We start from the raw sequence: 16,374 nt of genomic DNA on the forward strand, positions 1-16,374 counted from the left end.
CATAGAGTAACAACCCCAACTTAGGTTTTTAAGTTACCTTGTTCCAGTTACTCTTTTATAGTTGTCTTTGGAATGGACTGATAAAATACTGACTCCTGAACCAATGTTAACAACCAGCAATGGGTATGGATCATCCAGGTTAAAAGGCATCTTTTGGCATCTCTCAGGATCTGAGGCATTTTCAAAATAATAGCACTCTGCCTGGCCATTGAAGCTGACAGAGTCTATATACAATAAGCCTTTGACAAGGCAGTCAAGCTCATCCAGTTTGTGCAGCTGGAGGTTTCCAATCTGTGTTAACGAAGAAAAAAGACGGTGTCAACATGTTCTAACATTCTTAAACATGCTACAAATTTATAAGTATATTTGTACTGCCTAACTTTAAGAAACTATCTCAGGCGATGAATTCAGGAACTTCAATCCCACTATAAAGCCAACAAAGAATTCAGAGGTAAATTCTGAATACATCGATTAGCAAATTACTCTGACTATAAATCTAGATCTCAGACCTGAATCAAGAACAGACAGGCAGTATATCTGCTTTGGTAGGCCCAAAGATAACTTTTGAGATACTCAGACAATAATCCATTGAAAAATTACCAACGTTTTTTATCAATTGAAATCAAAAAAAGGTCACCAAATACCCTAGAGGCCCCATTGAGTGTCATCTTGGTGAAACTCACACATCTGCACATCTTTTCAAGGTTTGTGGGTTTCCTCCCCCATCTTAGAAGTCAAGCAGTCGTTTCTAAGATGTCAGCAGAAAAACCTAAGATTAAAACCTCAATGGCATTGTACTAACTATCCTTGCAACTTTATTAACACTCCAAGGATCATAAGAAAACCAAAGGTCAGAAATCCTATGGGACTTGAGGCTCATTACAGCTCTTCCTCAGTTTTGCACATGACATTTAAGCTGCTGTTCTCTCATAAAGCAGAAAGACAATTTAACAGGTGCCGTGGATTCCAGGAGGGCTGTCATTTCACACCATACTTAATCCAGTTTAACTCCAGGCTTTCACAAAACGAGTGACCATGCTTCTCCTTTACTGCAACAGGGAATTCCAACAGGTAGAGTCTAATTAGGCAGCTAATCCAAGAAAAAACCACCCATAAAGTCTATCTCTGAATCAGGTGAGCTCACATTCAGAAAGCAGCCTGCAGTTAGATTATGAAGTTTCACAATCAGATCGGATTGCACACTGCTGACTGACATCAGTACCAGATCACAGCACTGCCAGTCCCCTCCTCTTTCCCCAGGTTCCTTCAGCTTTTCTTGCCATGGCACAACTGTGAAGCTTCACTGTTGAGCAGATCAAGGAATTGTTCCAACATAAAATATTTCTGTGGGGTTTTAGATAATGAGTTAGTTCTGCTGTACAGATAGTTCTGCTGTACAGTTCTACCCCACAAACAGTTGTACCAGCTCAACGCAAGACTGGCACAGGAATGGAAATACAAGCAGATTTTTGAAACCAAACATTTTGTGCTATTGAAAGTCTTCTTGTCTCTAGAAGCACAAGAGGTCTGCAGCCACTTTAAAACTAGGACATGTGCACACTGGATACTGTGATAAGATTCTCAGTTAGCAACAACTATCTTGAGACAGAAACGGCATCTAAACAAATGATCAATTTTGATTGTCAAGGGAAGAGTCAAAACACCTCAGGAAAATCCCAAACCACTCTGCAGTTGAAAAAAGACTCTGAGAGATGTGTTTTGTCACAGATCTCTAAACAATGCACTGGACTAAATTAATGAGGATAATCCCACCCACAAACATTGAAAACCTATCATCAAAGACTGCTTAGGAAAGAAAATCCAAAGTGACTCAAGCACCTCAGCAGTTTAAGCACATTTCCCATGGGAGAAAACACAGATTAGAAAATAGCTAACTTCCACAAAGGTGTCCTGCATTTCACGGCATTAATGGAAGTTTCTAATTAGATGTTAGCATTAGATCTTCATATTTATTATGATGATGTCAGAACGTATATTTCTAGATTATCATACTTAAGACTGAAAAACAAATGAATAATTAATAATCTTTGAGCATTGCACAGTTTTTCAAAATACTGCTTATTTCAACCCATCATCAGCAATGCTTTTAGCATCAGCTTCAGTATGAGGAAAGATAGGCTACCTACTGTACGAAAGTCTTCTTCAAACTTGTAAGCGCCACCGCCGGTGGCACAGAGCACCGTATGTAGTGTTGAAAAGTTTTTATTTCTTCCCATTTGGATGAAAGTAGGCAAATCATGAGTTGGGAATCGAATAAAGTGCAAGTTTCCTCTTCGAGCAAAAATCGTTAAGTCTTTCAGCTCAAGGTGGACATCTCGAATGCCAGTGGATCCATAGGCTACATTGGAAGTCAGATATTTGCGGATGCTCTTCAAGCTTTCAACTTCCTCCTGCTCCTCCTCTGCAGTGATGTCAATAGGTTCAAAATATGCAAGTTTCACCAAAGTTCCCCCAATGTCCATGCCAAACCATGGAAAAGCTGTAAAGATACAAGAATTGATTGATTAGCTTTGTTAAAGAGCAAAAGCAATACATGTAACTTAAGACTAAACCAATGCTATACTTTTCAACAAGAAAGACATTAACAAAAATCCTCACAGGAACAAAGAATTAGTACTCATTTCCACTACGTGATCTTAAATATCCCTCTGGCCACAGGTAAAAAAGGAAAAATGAGCAACTCTATTTACACATCTAAATGCTGTCAAATGTGCTCAGAAAACCCAACTAAAAACCTCCCCAAACCATACTGTATCTTTCATACCAACTCATAAACAAAATTCAACCACTGGTTTTTTTTGAGAACAAAGGATCAGAGTAACCTTCACTCCTAAAGTAATAGTTTTGACATAGTTTAGCACAAAGACTGCAATGCACACTCGTGAGAAAGCAGGTTACACATTATAGCTGACAACAGCGGCAGGACAGGTATTCCTCCTCCAACAGTTATCTTTTGCTCTAATAACATGTTTCGTTTGAGAGAGAAGCATTAATTTATTTGCATATATTTTAAAAACTGACACAGTTAAGATGCCCAATTTATGGAGCTGAAGAGAGCCGTTCATACATCCCTTGAAGTTACAAAGGGCTAACAAAAAGTACTATCAAAAAGCACATGCAAGATAGAAAATAAGTATTACTGAAGCTAGGTTCCAATTTTTCTTTTTTTGTATCTTGGATAGGAAGGGTGAATTTCCATACTACAAAACAGTAATACTAAAACACAAGTATTTTGTTTTTGTCACTTTTGTGGGATGACTGCACTTCCTAACAGGGATTCTATGGTTTATGTCATTTAGGACCATGATTTGAATATCTCTCTATCAACAAATCTTCTTAACCGTGTGTGGTAAAACAGATACTCAGCAACCTACAGCAAAGACAACACCTTCATCTGAGAGTTTCCCCACTGTCATCTCCCAGAAACAGTGTTTAAAACTCAATTTGTAGCTTTAAGAAAGATCCTGAACATCCAGCTGGGAAGCTCATATTCTTATTTCCTAATTGACCCTATCACTTGCTGGGTTGTTTGGTTTGGGTTTTTTTGTTTGTTTGTTTGTTTTTAAATATATTCTGTAGTATTCCAATTTATTTCTTCAGATGCAATTCATGTATTATAGAAGCATGAAACTCAGTAACAAAACCGAAAAGATGTTAACATGTTCCTCATGAGTAAGATGTAATTATGTTGGATTTACATTACCAGTGGGGATCTATCCTTGAGAAGAATGGCCTACCAAAATATTTTAATGTATTTAGTCCAGGCTTGCTGCATGCCAGTTCATTTATAACATGAGTGCAAAAGTTAAAAAGACAAGACACTTAAAAGTTGCCTCAACTTTCAGGAATGGATGTCCAGAGAATATTGTCAGATATTAACAAAAAAGATTGAGTCAGTAACCTTACTCATCTTGAAAAACAAAATTTAAATACAAGGATAAATTCTGTGAGTAAAATTTAGCTCCAACTGGGAATAAAGAAGTGCTATAAACCTGGTATCTGTTCTATAAAGCTGAGATCTAAGCATAAGACTAAGCATAAAGTCACATATGACTTGACTTTACAACTGCATACTCGACGACTTCGCACTGTGACTCTGCACATAAGAAAGTTTGTCATCTTACTGTTTGACCACAGTTAACTGATGATTTATTAAGCGATCTCACTAAGTTTCAGTCTCTTGTTGTAAACAACGTCACAAGATCAAAACCAAAGAAGGGAAATCGATTCACCCAGCAGACCAGAAAGTGAACATAGGAGTCAATCCAACCCGTTCAGAATTTAACTAGGACACAGCAAGCCAAGTACTACCTAAAATACTTGGTATTCTTCCTGCTCAGTGAGCCTACTGAATAGCTAGGATCTAGTCTTCCACAACAAGAAAGAGGGGGAAACAGCTGAAAGTTCAAGTGATGAGCTTAAGGACGATTTGGTGCAAGTCATGCCTGTTTGTCAGAACACCCACCGCATCCCATGTTAAATGATCCAAAAGGCTTTTGCAAATACAGCATCAGTCACATCTCTCAAAATCTCAAGGTATATGAATCTTGTATGCCAAGTAAAAAACAAGAACAGTTGAACTATAAGGAAGTTTATTCCATAATTCAAATGAGAACATATTTTATGCTGAAAAATGGGATCATGCTGTACAATATCAGTTTTCTGGGTTAACTGAGTGATCTTAACAGCAATTTAAGGATTTTGAGACTGAAGAAATAGGTCACTTTTCACTGCTGCAACAAATCCCAAGAAGTTTCACATTTCTCTACTGAAAATTTGCCAAGATTTGGCTGGTTAGTACATTGCTCAAGTTTCATTTGCAAGGTGGAGGAGTTCTGACAAGCAACTGGGCCCACATACAGTTAACTTACTCCTTATACCAGCAACCCAGAAGAAGATACTACACAAGGATTCTGGCTGAAGGGAGAGGCTGCAGCACAGACGTCAGGCTGCAGGGAGTGCCTAGACCTCTCTCCTGGGGCAGGGACAGGCAGCAGACCTGCCTGCAAAAGGTGTGCCCAGGTGGAGGACCTCCTGCAGCAGGTGCCTGAGCTGCAGGAGGCGGTGAGAAGGCTGCATAACATCAGGGAGGCAGAGAAGGAGCTAGATAGCTGGTTCCAAGCGCAGCCTGCAGCGGACCCGCAGCCCACGGCAAAACAGCCAAAAACTCCCCCACCAGCACACACAGAAGGGAGCGGGGGGTGGGGGTGGGGTGCAATTATGCAGAAGAATGGACGTTTGCAAAGGCAAGGACCAGCAGGAAGAAGAGACTTCCCTCGAAGCCTGAGATGCTCTTGCAAAACCGCTTCACCACTCTGCAGGCCGAAGAGGAAAGTCCTGTCACACCAGGAGAAGCGCTGGAGCTGAGTAATGCAGCCCGATCTGCCCCCCATATAACAACCAGCGCAACGAAGAAAAGGCGACGGGTGATAGCAGTAGGTGACTCTCTTCTGAGAGGTATGGAGGCACCCATTTGCCAACCGGACGCACTCTAGAGAGGTGTGCTGCTTACCAGGGGCCCGCATCAGGGATGTCACCGAGAGGCTACCAAGCCTCGTACAGTCCACTGACTATTATCCGCTGCTGCTGTTTCATGTGGGCACCAGTGACACAGCCAGGAGCAGTCTGAGGACTATCAAGAAGGACTACAGAGCCCTGGGAGCGGCGGTAAGGGACTCGGGAGCACAGGTAGTTTTTTCATCAATCCTGCCGGTCAAAGGGAAGGGGTTTGAAAGGGTCAGTCGAATCTGGCGAGTCAACAAATGGTTACGGGACTGGTGCCGCAGCCAGGGCTTCGGCTACTTAGACCATGGGACACGCTTTGAGAAACCTGGTCTACTAGGGGCTGACGGGGTCCATCTGTCAGAGGAGGGGAAGAGCATCTTCAGTTATAGGCTTGCCAAGCTGGTGAAGAGGGCTTTAAACTAGAGATGCCAGGGGAGGGGAACCTCAATCCATCCCACTCCTACCAGTTTGATGCCAGGGCCAGGAGATGCCCAGATGCCCAGAGCCTGGAGAAGGATCACAGGTCAGCAGGAGAGCGCCTGAAGAGCAGCACAAAGGAACTCCAGGCAGTAAGACAGCTTCATCGGGGGCCCAACTTAAATGCCTCTATGCAAACGCACGTAGCATGGGGAATAAACAAGAGGAGTTATAGAGGTGCACACACCTGCAAGGCTACGACCTCATTGGCATCACAGAGACATGGTGGGATGGCTCCTGTGATTGGAGTGTTGGGATGGAGGGATACAGGCTCTTTAGGAAGGACAGGCAGGGGAGATGAGGAGGGGGTGTTGCCCTCTATGTCAATGACCAGCTGGAGGGCATGGAGCTCTGCCTGGGAATGGATGAGGAGCTGACCAAGAGCTTGTGGGTCGGGATGAAAAGGAGGGCGGGGACAGGTGACATTACAGTGGGGGTCTGCTACAGGCCACCTGACCAGGAAGACAGAGTGGATGAGGCCCTCTATAGACAGATAGGAGCAGCCTCACGCTCACAAGCCCTGGTCCTCATTGGGGATTTCAACCACCCCAACATCTGTTGGAGGGACAACACGGCAGGGCATAAGCAATCCGGGAGGTTCCTGGAATGCGTCGATGATAACTTCCTTCTCCAAGTGGTAGAGGAGCCAACAAGGAGAGATGCTATGCTGGACCTTGTTCTCACCAACAAGGAGGGGCTGATGGGGAATGTGAAGCTCGAGGGCAGCCTGGGCTGTAGTGACCATGAAATAGTGGAGTTTCAAGATCCTTAGGGCACTAAGGAGGGCGCACAGCAAGCTCACTACCCTGGACTTCAGGAGAGCAGACTTTGGCCTCCTCAGGGATCTGATTGGTAGAGTGCCATGGGACAAAGCCCTGGAGGGAAGAGGGGCCCAAGAAAGCTGGGTAATATTCAAGGATCACCTCCTCCAAGCTCAGGAGTGATGCATCCCAACAAAGAGAAAGTCAGGCAAAAACGCCAGGAGGCCTGCATGGATGAACAAGGAGCTCCTGGACAAACTCAAACACAAAAAGGAAGCCTACAGAGGGTGGAAGGAAGGACAGGTAGCCTGGGAGGAGTACAGAGAAATTGTCCGAGCAGCCAGGGATCAGGTTAGGAAAGCTAAAGCCTTGATAGAATTAAATCTGGCCAGGGACATCAAGGGCAACAAGAAAAGCTTCTATAGGTACATCGGGGATAAAAGGAAGATGAGGGAAAACATGGGCCCTCTCTGGAATGAAACAGATTGGTTTCCTGGTATATGGAGACCTCCATATACTGGTTACCTGGTATATGGAGAAGGTGGAGGTACTCAATGACTTTTTTTGCCTCAGTCTTCACCGGCAAGTGCTCAAGCCTCACCGCCCAAGCCGCAGAAGGCAAAGGCAGGGACTGGGAGAATGAAGAGCCACCCACTGTGGGAGAACATCAGGTTCAAGACCACCTAAGGCACCTGAAGGTGCACAAGTCCATGGGACCCGATGAGATCCATCCACGGGTCCTGAGGGAAGTGGCGGATGAAGTTACTAAGCCACTATCCATCATACTTGAGAGGTTGTGGCAGTCCGGTGAAGTTCCCACTGACTGGAAAAGGGGAAACATAGCTGCCATTTTTAAAAAGGGAAGAAAGGAAGACCCGGGGAACTCCAGGCCAGTCAGTCTCACCCCTGTGCCTGGGAAGATCATGGAGCAGATCCTCCTGGAAACTATGCTAAGGCACATGGAGGACAGGGAGGTGATTCGAGGCAGCCAGCATGGCTTCACCAAGAGCAAGTCCTGCCTGACTAACCTAGTGGCCTTCTGTGATGGAGTGACTACATAGGGCTACAGATGTCGTCTGTCTGGACCTCTGTAAGGCCTTGGACACGGTCCCCCACAACATCCTTCTCTCTCAACTGGAGAGGTATGGATTTGATGGGTGGACTGTCCGGTGGGTGAGGAATTGGTTAGATGGTCACATCCAGAGGGTAGTAGTCAACAGCTCAATGTCCAGATGGAGACTGATGACGAGTGGCATCCCACAGGGGTCCGTATTGGGACCAGTACTGTTTAGTATCTTCATCAATGATATAGATGGTGGGATCAAGCGCACCCTCAGCAAGTTTGCAGATGACACCAAGCTGAGTGGTGCGGTCGACACGCCAGAGGGACGGGATGCCATCCAGAGGGACCTGGACAAGCTCGACAAGTGGGCCTGTGTGAACCTCCTGAGGTTCAACAAGGCCAAGTGCAAGGTCCTGCACGTGGGCTGGGGCAACCCCTGGTATCACTACAGGCTGGGGGATGAAGGGATTGAGAGAGCCCTGCCGAGAAGGACTTGGGGGTACTGGTGGATGAAAAGCTGGACATGAGCCAGCAACGTGCGCTCGCAGCCCAGAAGGCCAACCGTATCCTGGGCTGCATCCAAAGCAGCGTGGCCAGCAGGTCGAGGGAGGGGATTCTGCCTCTCTGCTCTGCTGAGACCCCCACCTGGAGTACTGCGTCCAGCTCTGGAGCCCTCAGCACAGGAAAGACACGGACCTGTTGGAGCGGGTCCAGAAGAGGGCCACGACAATGATCAGGGGGATGGAACACCTCTCCTATGAAGAAAGGCTGAGGGAGTTGGGGTTGTTCAGCCTAGAAAAGAGAAGGCTTCGGGGAGAACTTATTGCAGCCTATCCCCCCTACTTAAAGGGGGCTTATAAAAAAAGATGGCAGCAGGCTTTTTAGCAGGGCCTGTTGCGACAGGACAAGGGGGAATGGTTTTAAACTAAAGGGGGGTAGATTTAGACTAGATGTTAGGAAGAAATTTCTTATGCTGAGGGTGGTGAAGCACTGGCCCAGGTTGCCCCGAGAGGTGGTGGATGCCCCATCCCTGGAAACATTCCAGGTCAGGCTGGACGGGGCTCTGAGCAACCTGATCTAGTTGAAGATGTCCCTGCTTGTTGCCGGGGGGCTGGACTAGATGACCTTTAGAGGTCCCTTCCAACCCAAACTATTCTATGATCCTATGATTCTGGTGTATGTAAGCCACTCTTGACTGATTTCTATACAGGTCTAGCCAGGAAAATTAAAGCCACTTCATTTTCCAAACACAGAAGGGGATACAGATACACAGCAAGCACACAATCAATTGAACTGTAGCTGCGATTTTGGGACTGCAAGGATAGAAGATTTATCTATGCTTGAGCTACTTTTAAATATCAGAAATACATTGATTCTACAGAGTTAGAACGTAATTGTATGTGGACACAACATGGAAACCTTGTGAACTCTCCTCCTATTGCTGCAGCCTTCAACTCTGTTTTGGGTGGATCTTGGCTCAGGATCCATCCTATCTGGATGCAGGGGGAATGGAGAAAACAGGAACCCATGAGAAAACATCAGTTCCTCTTCCCATTACTAAAAAGGTGATTTCATTTGTAGGGTTAAAATAAGGCCACAGAGAGATTCAGGATAAAGGACTACTCAGAAAACATACTTGGAGAGCATGCTTGAATTTCCTACAAGACTTCCCCTCCACAGGGCAGCCAGGCTAATGGTGGCAATGGCCAAAGATGACATATCTACCTTAAGTCATGCCATAAATACACGGAACCTGTGCATTACTTTACACCACATATACGAGCACTCTGCTTAAGGTGGTGTTGCTACTCTTTGAGGCATGTTCGAAGCACAAGAGTTTTCATTCTTACATATGGTATCTGCACCATATATACCAGCATCTGTAGCTGGTACAGTCTCTCAAATCCATGAAAAATTTAATTCTGAGGCAGTCTTGTGTTTGAAAGCTATCTTGGAACAAGACAAAAATAGCATGGCACGTACCTTGGGCTGAGGATATATAAATGATTCTATAAAAAGTAGTTTTATACTCATTTCTGTGGGTCATGCTTCCCTGAGTGAGAGATTTAAGAGCAGAATGACGGCAGCACAATCTTTTGAAAAAAATATCCCCAGACATCAGCTTGATCCTTACGACAGTCAGAGTTAAAGAAATGTGCCTGGATAAGACCAATACCAACTGCACAACCTTCGTTTCAAGCTTATAGCTCTGCAGATACCAGGTTTGAGGACTTGCACAACTGTAACCATCATTCCGCAGCTTCAATTCATAAGAGTCATCAATGCACCTGCGTTAAAACTGGGCTTTTTCTGCAGCTCTGTGGGGATTTGGTCATTAAAAGATTTTTTTTCTCAGCTCTTCCTCTTTATAACTGTTCTTATTCCCAGGAAGACTCTACAAAAAGTGATGTACAGCTCAGAAGTATTCCTTGCTGAGAATTTAACTGCTATTCACAGAACAAATCCAGTGCCCTGTCTTTTGAAAGTTCAGCTCCTCTCTGCAGAGGTCAGCTGCGATTTGAAAAAAGAAAAGCAGGAATCGAGCTTTTTACTCAACAAGCCCAATTGCCTTAAAACTGTTTCAAAACCATGCATTCTGCTTTTAGAAGTCAAGCCAGGCTCTATTTAAGAATACATAAAACACATAGTTTTACTGTCTGAGAAGACACAAATACGCAAAGTAGAACACGAACTGGGAAGTCAAAACACATATGGTTTAATGTGATACTTTACACCAAATTGAACTGTCTCCAGCAGGACAGCAAGAGGAGTATCACAATATCCAACCTCTTAATTCCAAATCCAGATTTTCTTTCACTCCCCAGCTCCGCCAGGAGCCACTGTGGTCCCTATGTAGACAGAGCAACCAGGAACCTTTGCTATAAAGCAACAGATTATTCCGTACATGCCATGAAGATAGCTTTGAGAGGCACCCTGCTCAGAGTTAAAAAAATAATGATGTTTACGAGGACTCCCTAGAACTACTTCCTGCAATGTAGAAAAGCACTTCCCGCATGGGAGGAGTGCAGTCACAAGGTGCTGTGGTCGAGTAATGATGTAGCAGTTCTGCCTAGTAGGAAAACCCAAGCTGATGGCTGTTGGTTGTTTTTTAAATAATTCTTTAGAGCTACATAGGGAGGCCTCATTCTCTTGTGTTTGCAATTCTCAAGTTCTTGGCGTACATAGTTTCTGGCAGCAATCTTAAGGTTACTTATATCTTATCATATAAGGTCTTTGTATGCCGAAAGGAAATAATTACAGTAAAAAGTCTTCCTCATGCCAATACAAGCAAAAAGGTTGAAGTGTTTTCCTTTTCTATGGGTTCTGCTTCAGCAGAGCAGAGGACCTTCGAAGTTTTCCACCCAGACCACATCTAGTATTTTGACTTTGTACACCCGTTTTGGATCCAAAGCTGCAGGAAGTACACGCTCAAAGACTTAACTACTTCCCCCTTATTCAGTCAAGCATAAGATTCTTCAGTTTAGCGCTCTATTTGTATTTAGCTTTTAAAGATGTGAGAAACAGATTACTGTTTCCTATGAATGTAATGACACATTTGAAACACAAACACCTTTAAAATATTTCCTTCTCACTGTAAGATAAAAATAACAGTCTGGGTCAACCCTGCATTAAATTAACAAGAACTAACCTTCGAAGGAGAGTAGCTACCTCCTAATTCAAGCAGGGATCTTTGCACCATAAAAAAAAAAATTATCAGCCATCAGTGACAGCAGAGAACAGGCTACCAGATTTTGTGTCATCTTTGTAAGAAAGCTTACGTATTATTAAGAAGTAAGACTGTTGCACTTCAAGGACAAACATGGCTTGGGGAACAACTGCCAAAGTGTGCTGCAGTTCGTGATTCTATACTGGTTTAAAATACAAAAAAGGAAAATGGTCATGAAATCACATGAAAACTTAAGTTTACTTCTGCCAGCACTGCAACAGTTCTTTTGAAAGTATGCAGTATTATCAGTTTTGATGCACAAAACTTATCCTCCATTTCAGCTCAGTACGTAGCCTTTGATAGTAAAACTAACCTTGATCCCATTCTTATCTGATTACTGACAAGACAAACAAGTTAACTATATAAAAGTTACACTGAACTATTACACAGTTAGTGTTTACAAACATAGAAACTTAAACTAAATGTATCTTGCAGTTTCTCCAAATGCATTTTCCTCTATGTACACGCTTATGCTTCCAGTACTTCCCTAAAACATCTGCATACAGCAGAGTAGAAATTAATGGTAAACTCTAACACCTAAATCAGCTAGCAGTCTAAGGTAGCTAACATGTCCAATGGGACAAGTTAAGAGAAAACACACCAAAGGTTGTTGAACCGCTAAATCAAGTGGGATTAACCTGATGGGTAGGCAGCAAAGTGCCTTTGCTGTACCCATGTTACACAGATGTTTGCCTATGAGCCTCTACAGAGCAAAACTGCACATCAAGTGTCCTTAGCCCTTGAGACACCGGAGAGTTTCTCTGCTTAACTAGTTTTGTAACAGGTTTTTGGTTCAAATATCCCAAGTCCAGCTCAAAATAGATTTGGGCTGGATAGAATTAACACCCAAATTAAATGTATCTGACATGCACTGTCACATTCTCCCACTTCCCTCATGGGAAAACTTCTCCATCAAACTCCGTAAACTCACCACACTTTCCCACTCAGCCACCTCTAAACATGCTACAGAAAGGCCACATTTACCAGTGGGAGGACAGGTGGTAATCAGCAATTATTTTAACTGCTTTTCATTAGGTTTATCACATCTACAAGTGGACACCACATAAAGCTAATACAAGACAAAATATTGCTGCTTTCATCTTCTCCCTCCTTGCTCATTCTGTTAATTTTGTTGACATTTCAGCAGCAATCTCTTTGGGGATAGGTGTTTTTATTATAGGGAGACACAGCATGCAGGGGCGTAATCTAACACTTACAGATGCAAACACAGTACAGATGCAAAAACTGTGCCTGGCAATATTAACCCATTACTATAAATACATTTTTCAACTGCAGTGAAACGAGCGCCTGTAACATCAGCTATAGGCTAATAATCAGCTTTCAAGGACTAATAAGAAAATGCTAGGATACCACAAGATTAAGCAGCAAGTTCCATGAACAGAAAAATCAATTTAAAAAAAGATTCTCCAGCAACCTAAATGGATTTTTCATCAATTTTACTACACAAATTCTGCATGGGATCCCTGTGTCCATAATGACTACTCGTGTCCGTGGAACCACATTAGAGAAAATAAACTTAAGATTTTCATCTTTTCTTTATATTGACACAGCATTTTGCAAATCTCTACTATGTACTTTCATACGCTGATGTGTCTCAATTTGCCTCAAGGGAAATGCAGGCATTTGTTCTCAAACTATTTTTAATAAACAATTAGAAGAAACAAACTATAAAAAGTAACATACACTGTGTACTAAATATTAGAAGCCTTTGGCTTTCCTTCAGCAGTCCATTACACTCCAGAGCCAAGGTGAAGGACTCTACCTCCCCTGAAGAGCACAGCACGCTGGCACTTTCCTCCTTTTGGGCACCTCGCCTTCCCCTGCCAACACGAAGAGCTCTCTCTGAATGAGTGGCTCCTCTCTTCCCTTTAGGCAGATCTCATTCAGTAGCAGTTCTGCAAGACTCTCTGCTCTCACACTTATCATCTCCACCCCCAAATAACCTATAGAAGTTTCTCTTACGAGAGCCAGCCATTCCTCCCCAGAGGCATTTCCTCAGAAGAGCTATCACAGAACTGCTGGTTGGAAGGGTCCTCTGGAGGTCATAAGTCCAACCTCTCAGTCATACTAGCAGGAAAATTGCCAACACTAGATGAGGTCAACTATGGCTTTGTCCAGCCAAGACTTGAAGACCTCTGAATTTTTTCAAGAATCCTCCAAGGATGGAGACTCCACAACCTCTCCAGCTTCCACTGCTACACCAACTACTTAGTACAAGGTTTTCCTAATTTGAATTTCTGTTATCCTCCCATCACCTGCAAAAGAAATTTAAATGGCCCTTTACTAGTTTCTTTCAAGACAGTCTCAGAAGCCATGTTCCACAAATTCAGCTGCATTTCTCACTGTTTTTACAACAACAAAGTAGCAACAGCCCTAGCCAGGCAAAGATTTTAAAGGGAGGACCGCACCAGCATGTCTAGGCAGTGCATCCGCATCAGACATTCTGAACTTGCTAGGTGTCTCCATTTCACCCTCACCTCTCTTATGACAGACATGGCACTCAGTCAGTGCAATAGTGCTTTCTTTCATGATGCTAAACATCACAGATACAAGTACGGGTAGGCTAAAGCAATCTTCTCAATTGCACTTCGCAGGCTCTAAGAACAGACTAATGACCTCTTGTTAAATAATGATTAACCATTTTTCTCCTGCATCAAATCTGGCTCCAACACAGATGATTAAATACTCACTATACCCATTCAGCAGTTGTATTGAAAAGTGTCTACAACTGTTTTAACGAAATAATTTGTAACTAGACAGCCTAAAAGTGGTATTGTGAGCCCAACTCAGCTTTCAGGTCAATTTGAGCATAGAAACCAAATCGACAGCAGTAGTCGAAGCCCCTGAACATCAATGGACTTTCTCATCTTCAGTCTTTAGTGGATCTGCTCCTCTTCAAATATTCAGCTGCTCTCCCACTTCAGTCAGTGCGACTAACCAGGAGCAGAGATCTGCAGAATAAGTCTAAAGTTCACTGTCTAAGAAACTAAGTGCTATTATCTTTAAAAAAGCCACCAGCTTCAAAATGTGTGAAAGAGTCAAGATGAAATAAACAACATAGTTTGACACTGTACTCTTCCCCTCCACTGCTTATGCAGTTCCAATTGTTTCTGATTCCCATCATAAAACCAACATCAAAGTTCAGGTTCAAGAACTGGAAGAGTGCAACTACAAATTTATCATATTTAAGCAGGTAAAACTTCTTGATAATATTTAGCATTGTTATTTAAACATGAGGTTTAAATCCACCACTACAGAAAAGTCTTTGAGGCCCAGCAGAGACACTCCTGAAATTAGCAGGTTTCTGCAGTAGAAGCAGCCATACTCTCACCATTTTAAATTACCAAACCACTATAACATCTTACAGCCAATTACTGCTTCAGAATCTTGATATCATTCCTCAAATATTATACCAGGGGAAAAAATGCTGTCTGAACTGTACTCTTCATAAACATGAGTACAGTCAATTCAGCAATTGCCACACACTGGCACTAATAAAAGGTGATGGCTAATTGTGTGCTACAAGATGCATATTTAGGGTTTCCTTAACACACCACAAGAAACAAAGTATTTTCACAGCCAAACTCAACTCCATGTTTATAGCTATTTCTAGAGCTATACTAATACTTCCTGTGTTAAATACACGTTTGGTGGTTTTCTTCTTGTTGGGCTGCTCAAACAACATGTTTAAAATACACACTTTCAATATACTTAGTTGTATGCTCTTCATTAGACAGGCATGTCATATGACTTAGAGAACGCCTAGCTCTTTAGGACTAGCCATCTTTTCCATACAGCAACTCACCCTGAAAATGTCTTTAAGTATGATGACAAAGAAAAAATAGCCTAACTCAGTGGAGTAATACCTGCATCCCCTTCAGCTAAGGTACACCTGCGTAAGTGCGACAGATGTGTTAACCTGCGCAGCTGTATATCTGTTACACTGGGAAAACACTGCTTGTACGTAGGCTAACTTTACCCAATCCAATTCTCTCTTCCCACAAAAAAGTACCAGTAGTCTTAGAGGTTTTGTTTGCATTCACCTGATTCTGAACCATGTTTGTGCCCTCCAAAACGAGTATGATAATCCAAAAGAATAAATAGTAAGAAATATTATTACAGCTGTGCTCATTAAAGGAGAGCATTCAGCATACTTTAATGAAAGACTTATACCCACATATTAACAAATATTCTCTGTTAAAAAAACCAAACCAAAAGTTGATTAGCCCTTAAAAACCAAAACTGTAGCAACTGCAGCCGCCTGCACAGGTGTTTAGTACACTGATTAAGTGCCATCTTCACTAAAAACAGCACCCATCCCCCCCAAACTCATTATATTGCTTTCTATTCAAAGAGAATCCCTTCCAACGCAAACGCTGAAGATCACCTGCACCCCGAAACGTCACTTAACAGGGACGCACAGGAGCGAGAGGAGTCTCGGCAGGCAGCTTCCAAATTCATAGATCGGAACAACCCGCCGAACCAGCCCCGATGTCCCCGCGCCCCGCCATGGCGGTTACGCACGCCGCCTCCCCCCGGCCCGAGCGGCGGAACGCGCTGCGGCAGCCCGCGGCCTTACACGGCTTCTTGGCATCCTTGATCTTCATGGTGCGGCTGGGGCGGGCGGGGCGCGGCGCCGCGCTCGGGGTGGGTCTCCTGCCCCTCGCCTGATGGGGCGGGAAGCGGCGGCAGCTCCTCGGGGCCGGCCCTCGGTCTCCTGATCCGCGGCCGGTGGGCGGCGGGCGCCCGCCTCCTCGAGAGCGGCGCTGGCAGCGCCCACCGCTACGCCCGGGACCCGG

General features: G+C 43.7%; 1 protein-coding gene across 1 annotated transcript in view; it reads right to left on the reverse strand.

The window, feature by feature from the left end:
- Positions 1–16,374, reverse strand: part of PANK3 (pantothenate kinase 3) — a 30,936-nt gene extending 14,562 nt beyond the window's left edge. Inside the window, exons 1-3 of the mRNA XM_076349725.1 lie at positions 16,155–16,374; positions 2,148–2,500; positions 38–291 (exon numbers count right to left, since the gene is read on the reverse strand). Of these exons, the coding sequence (XP_076205840.1) occupies positions 38–291; positions 2,148–2,500; positions 16,155–16,182 (635 nt within the window). The 5' untranslated portion in view covers positions 16,183–16,374. The remainder of the gene's footprint in view (positions 1–37; positions 292–2,147; positions 2,501–16,154) is intronic.

Source organism: Aptenodytes patagonicus, chromosome 12 (genome assembly GCF_965638725.1).
Source record: "Aptenodytes patagonicus chromosome 12, bAptPat1.pri.cur, whole genome shotgun sequence".
NCBI lineage: Eukaryota > Metazoa > Chordata > Aves > Sphenisciformes > Spheniscidae > Aptenodytes > Aptenodytes patagonicus.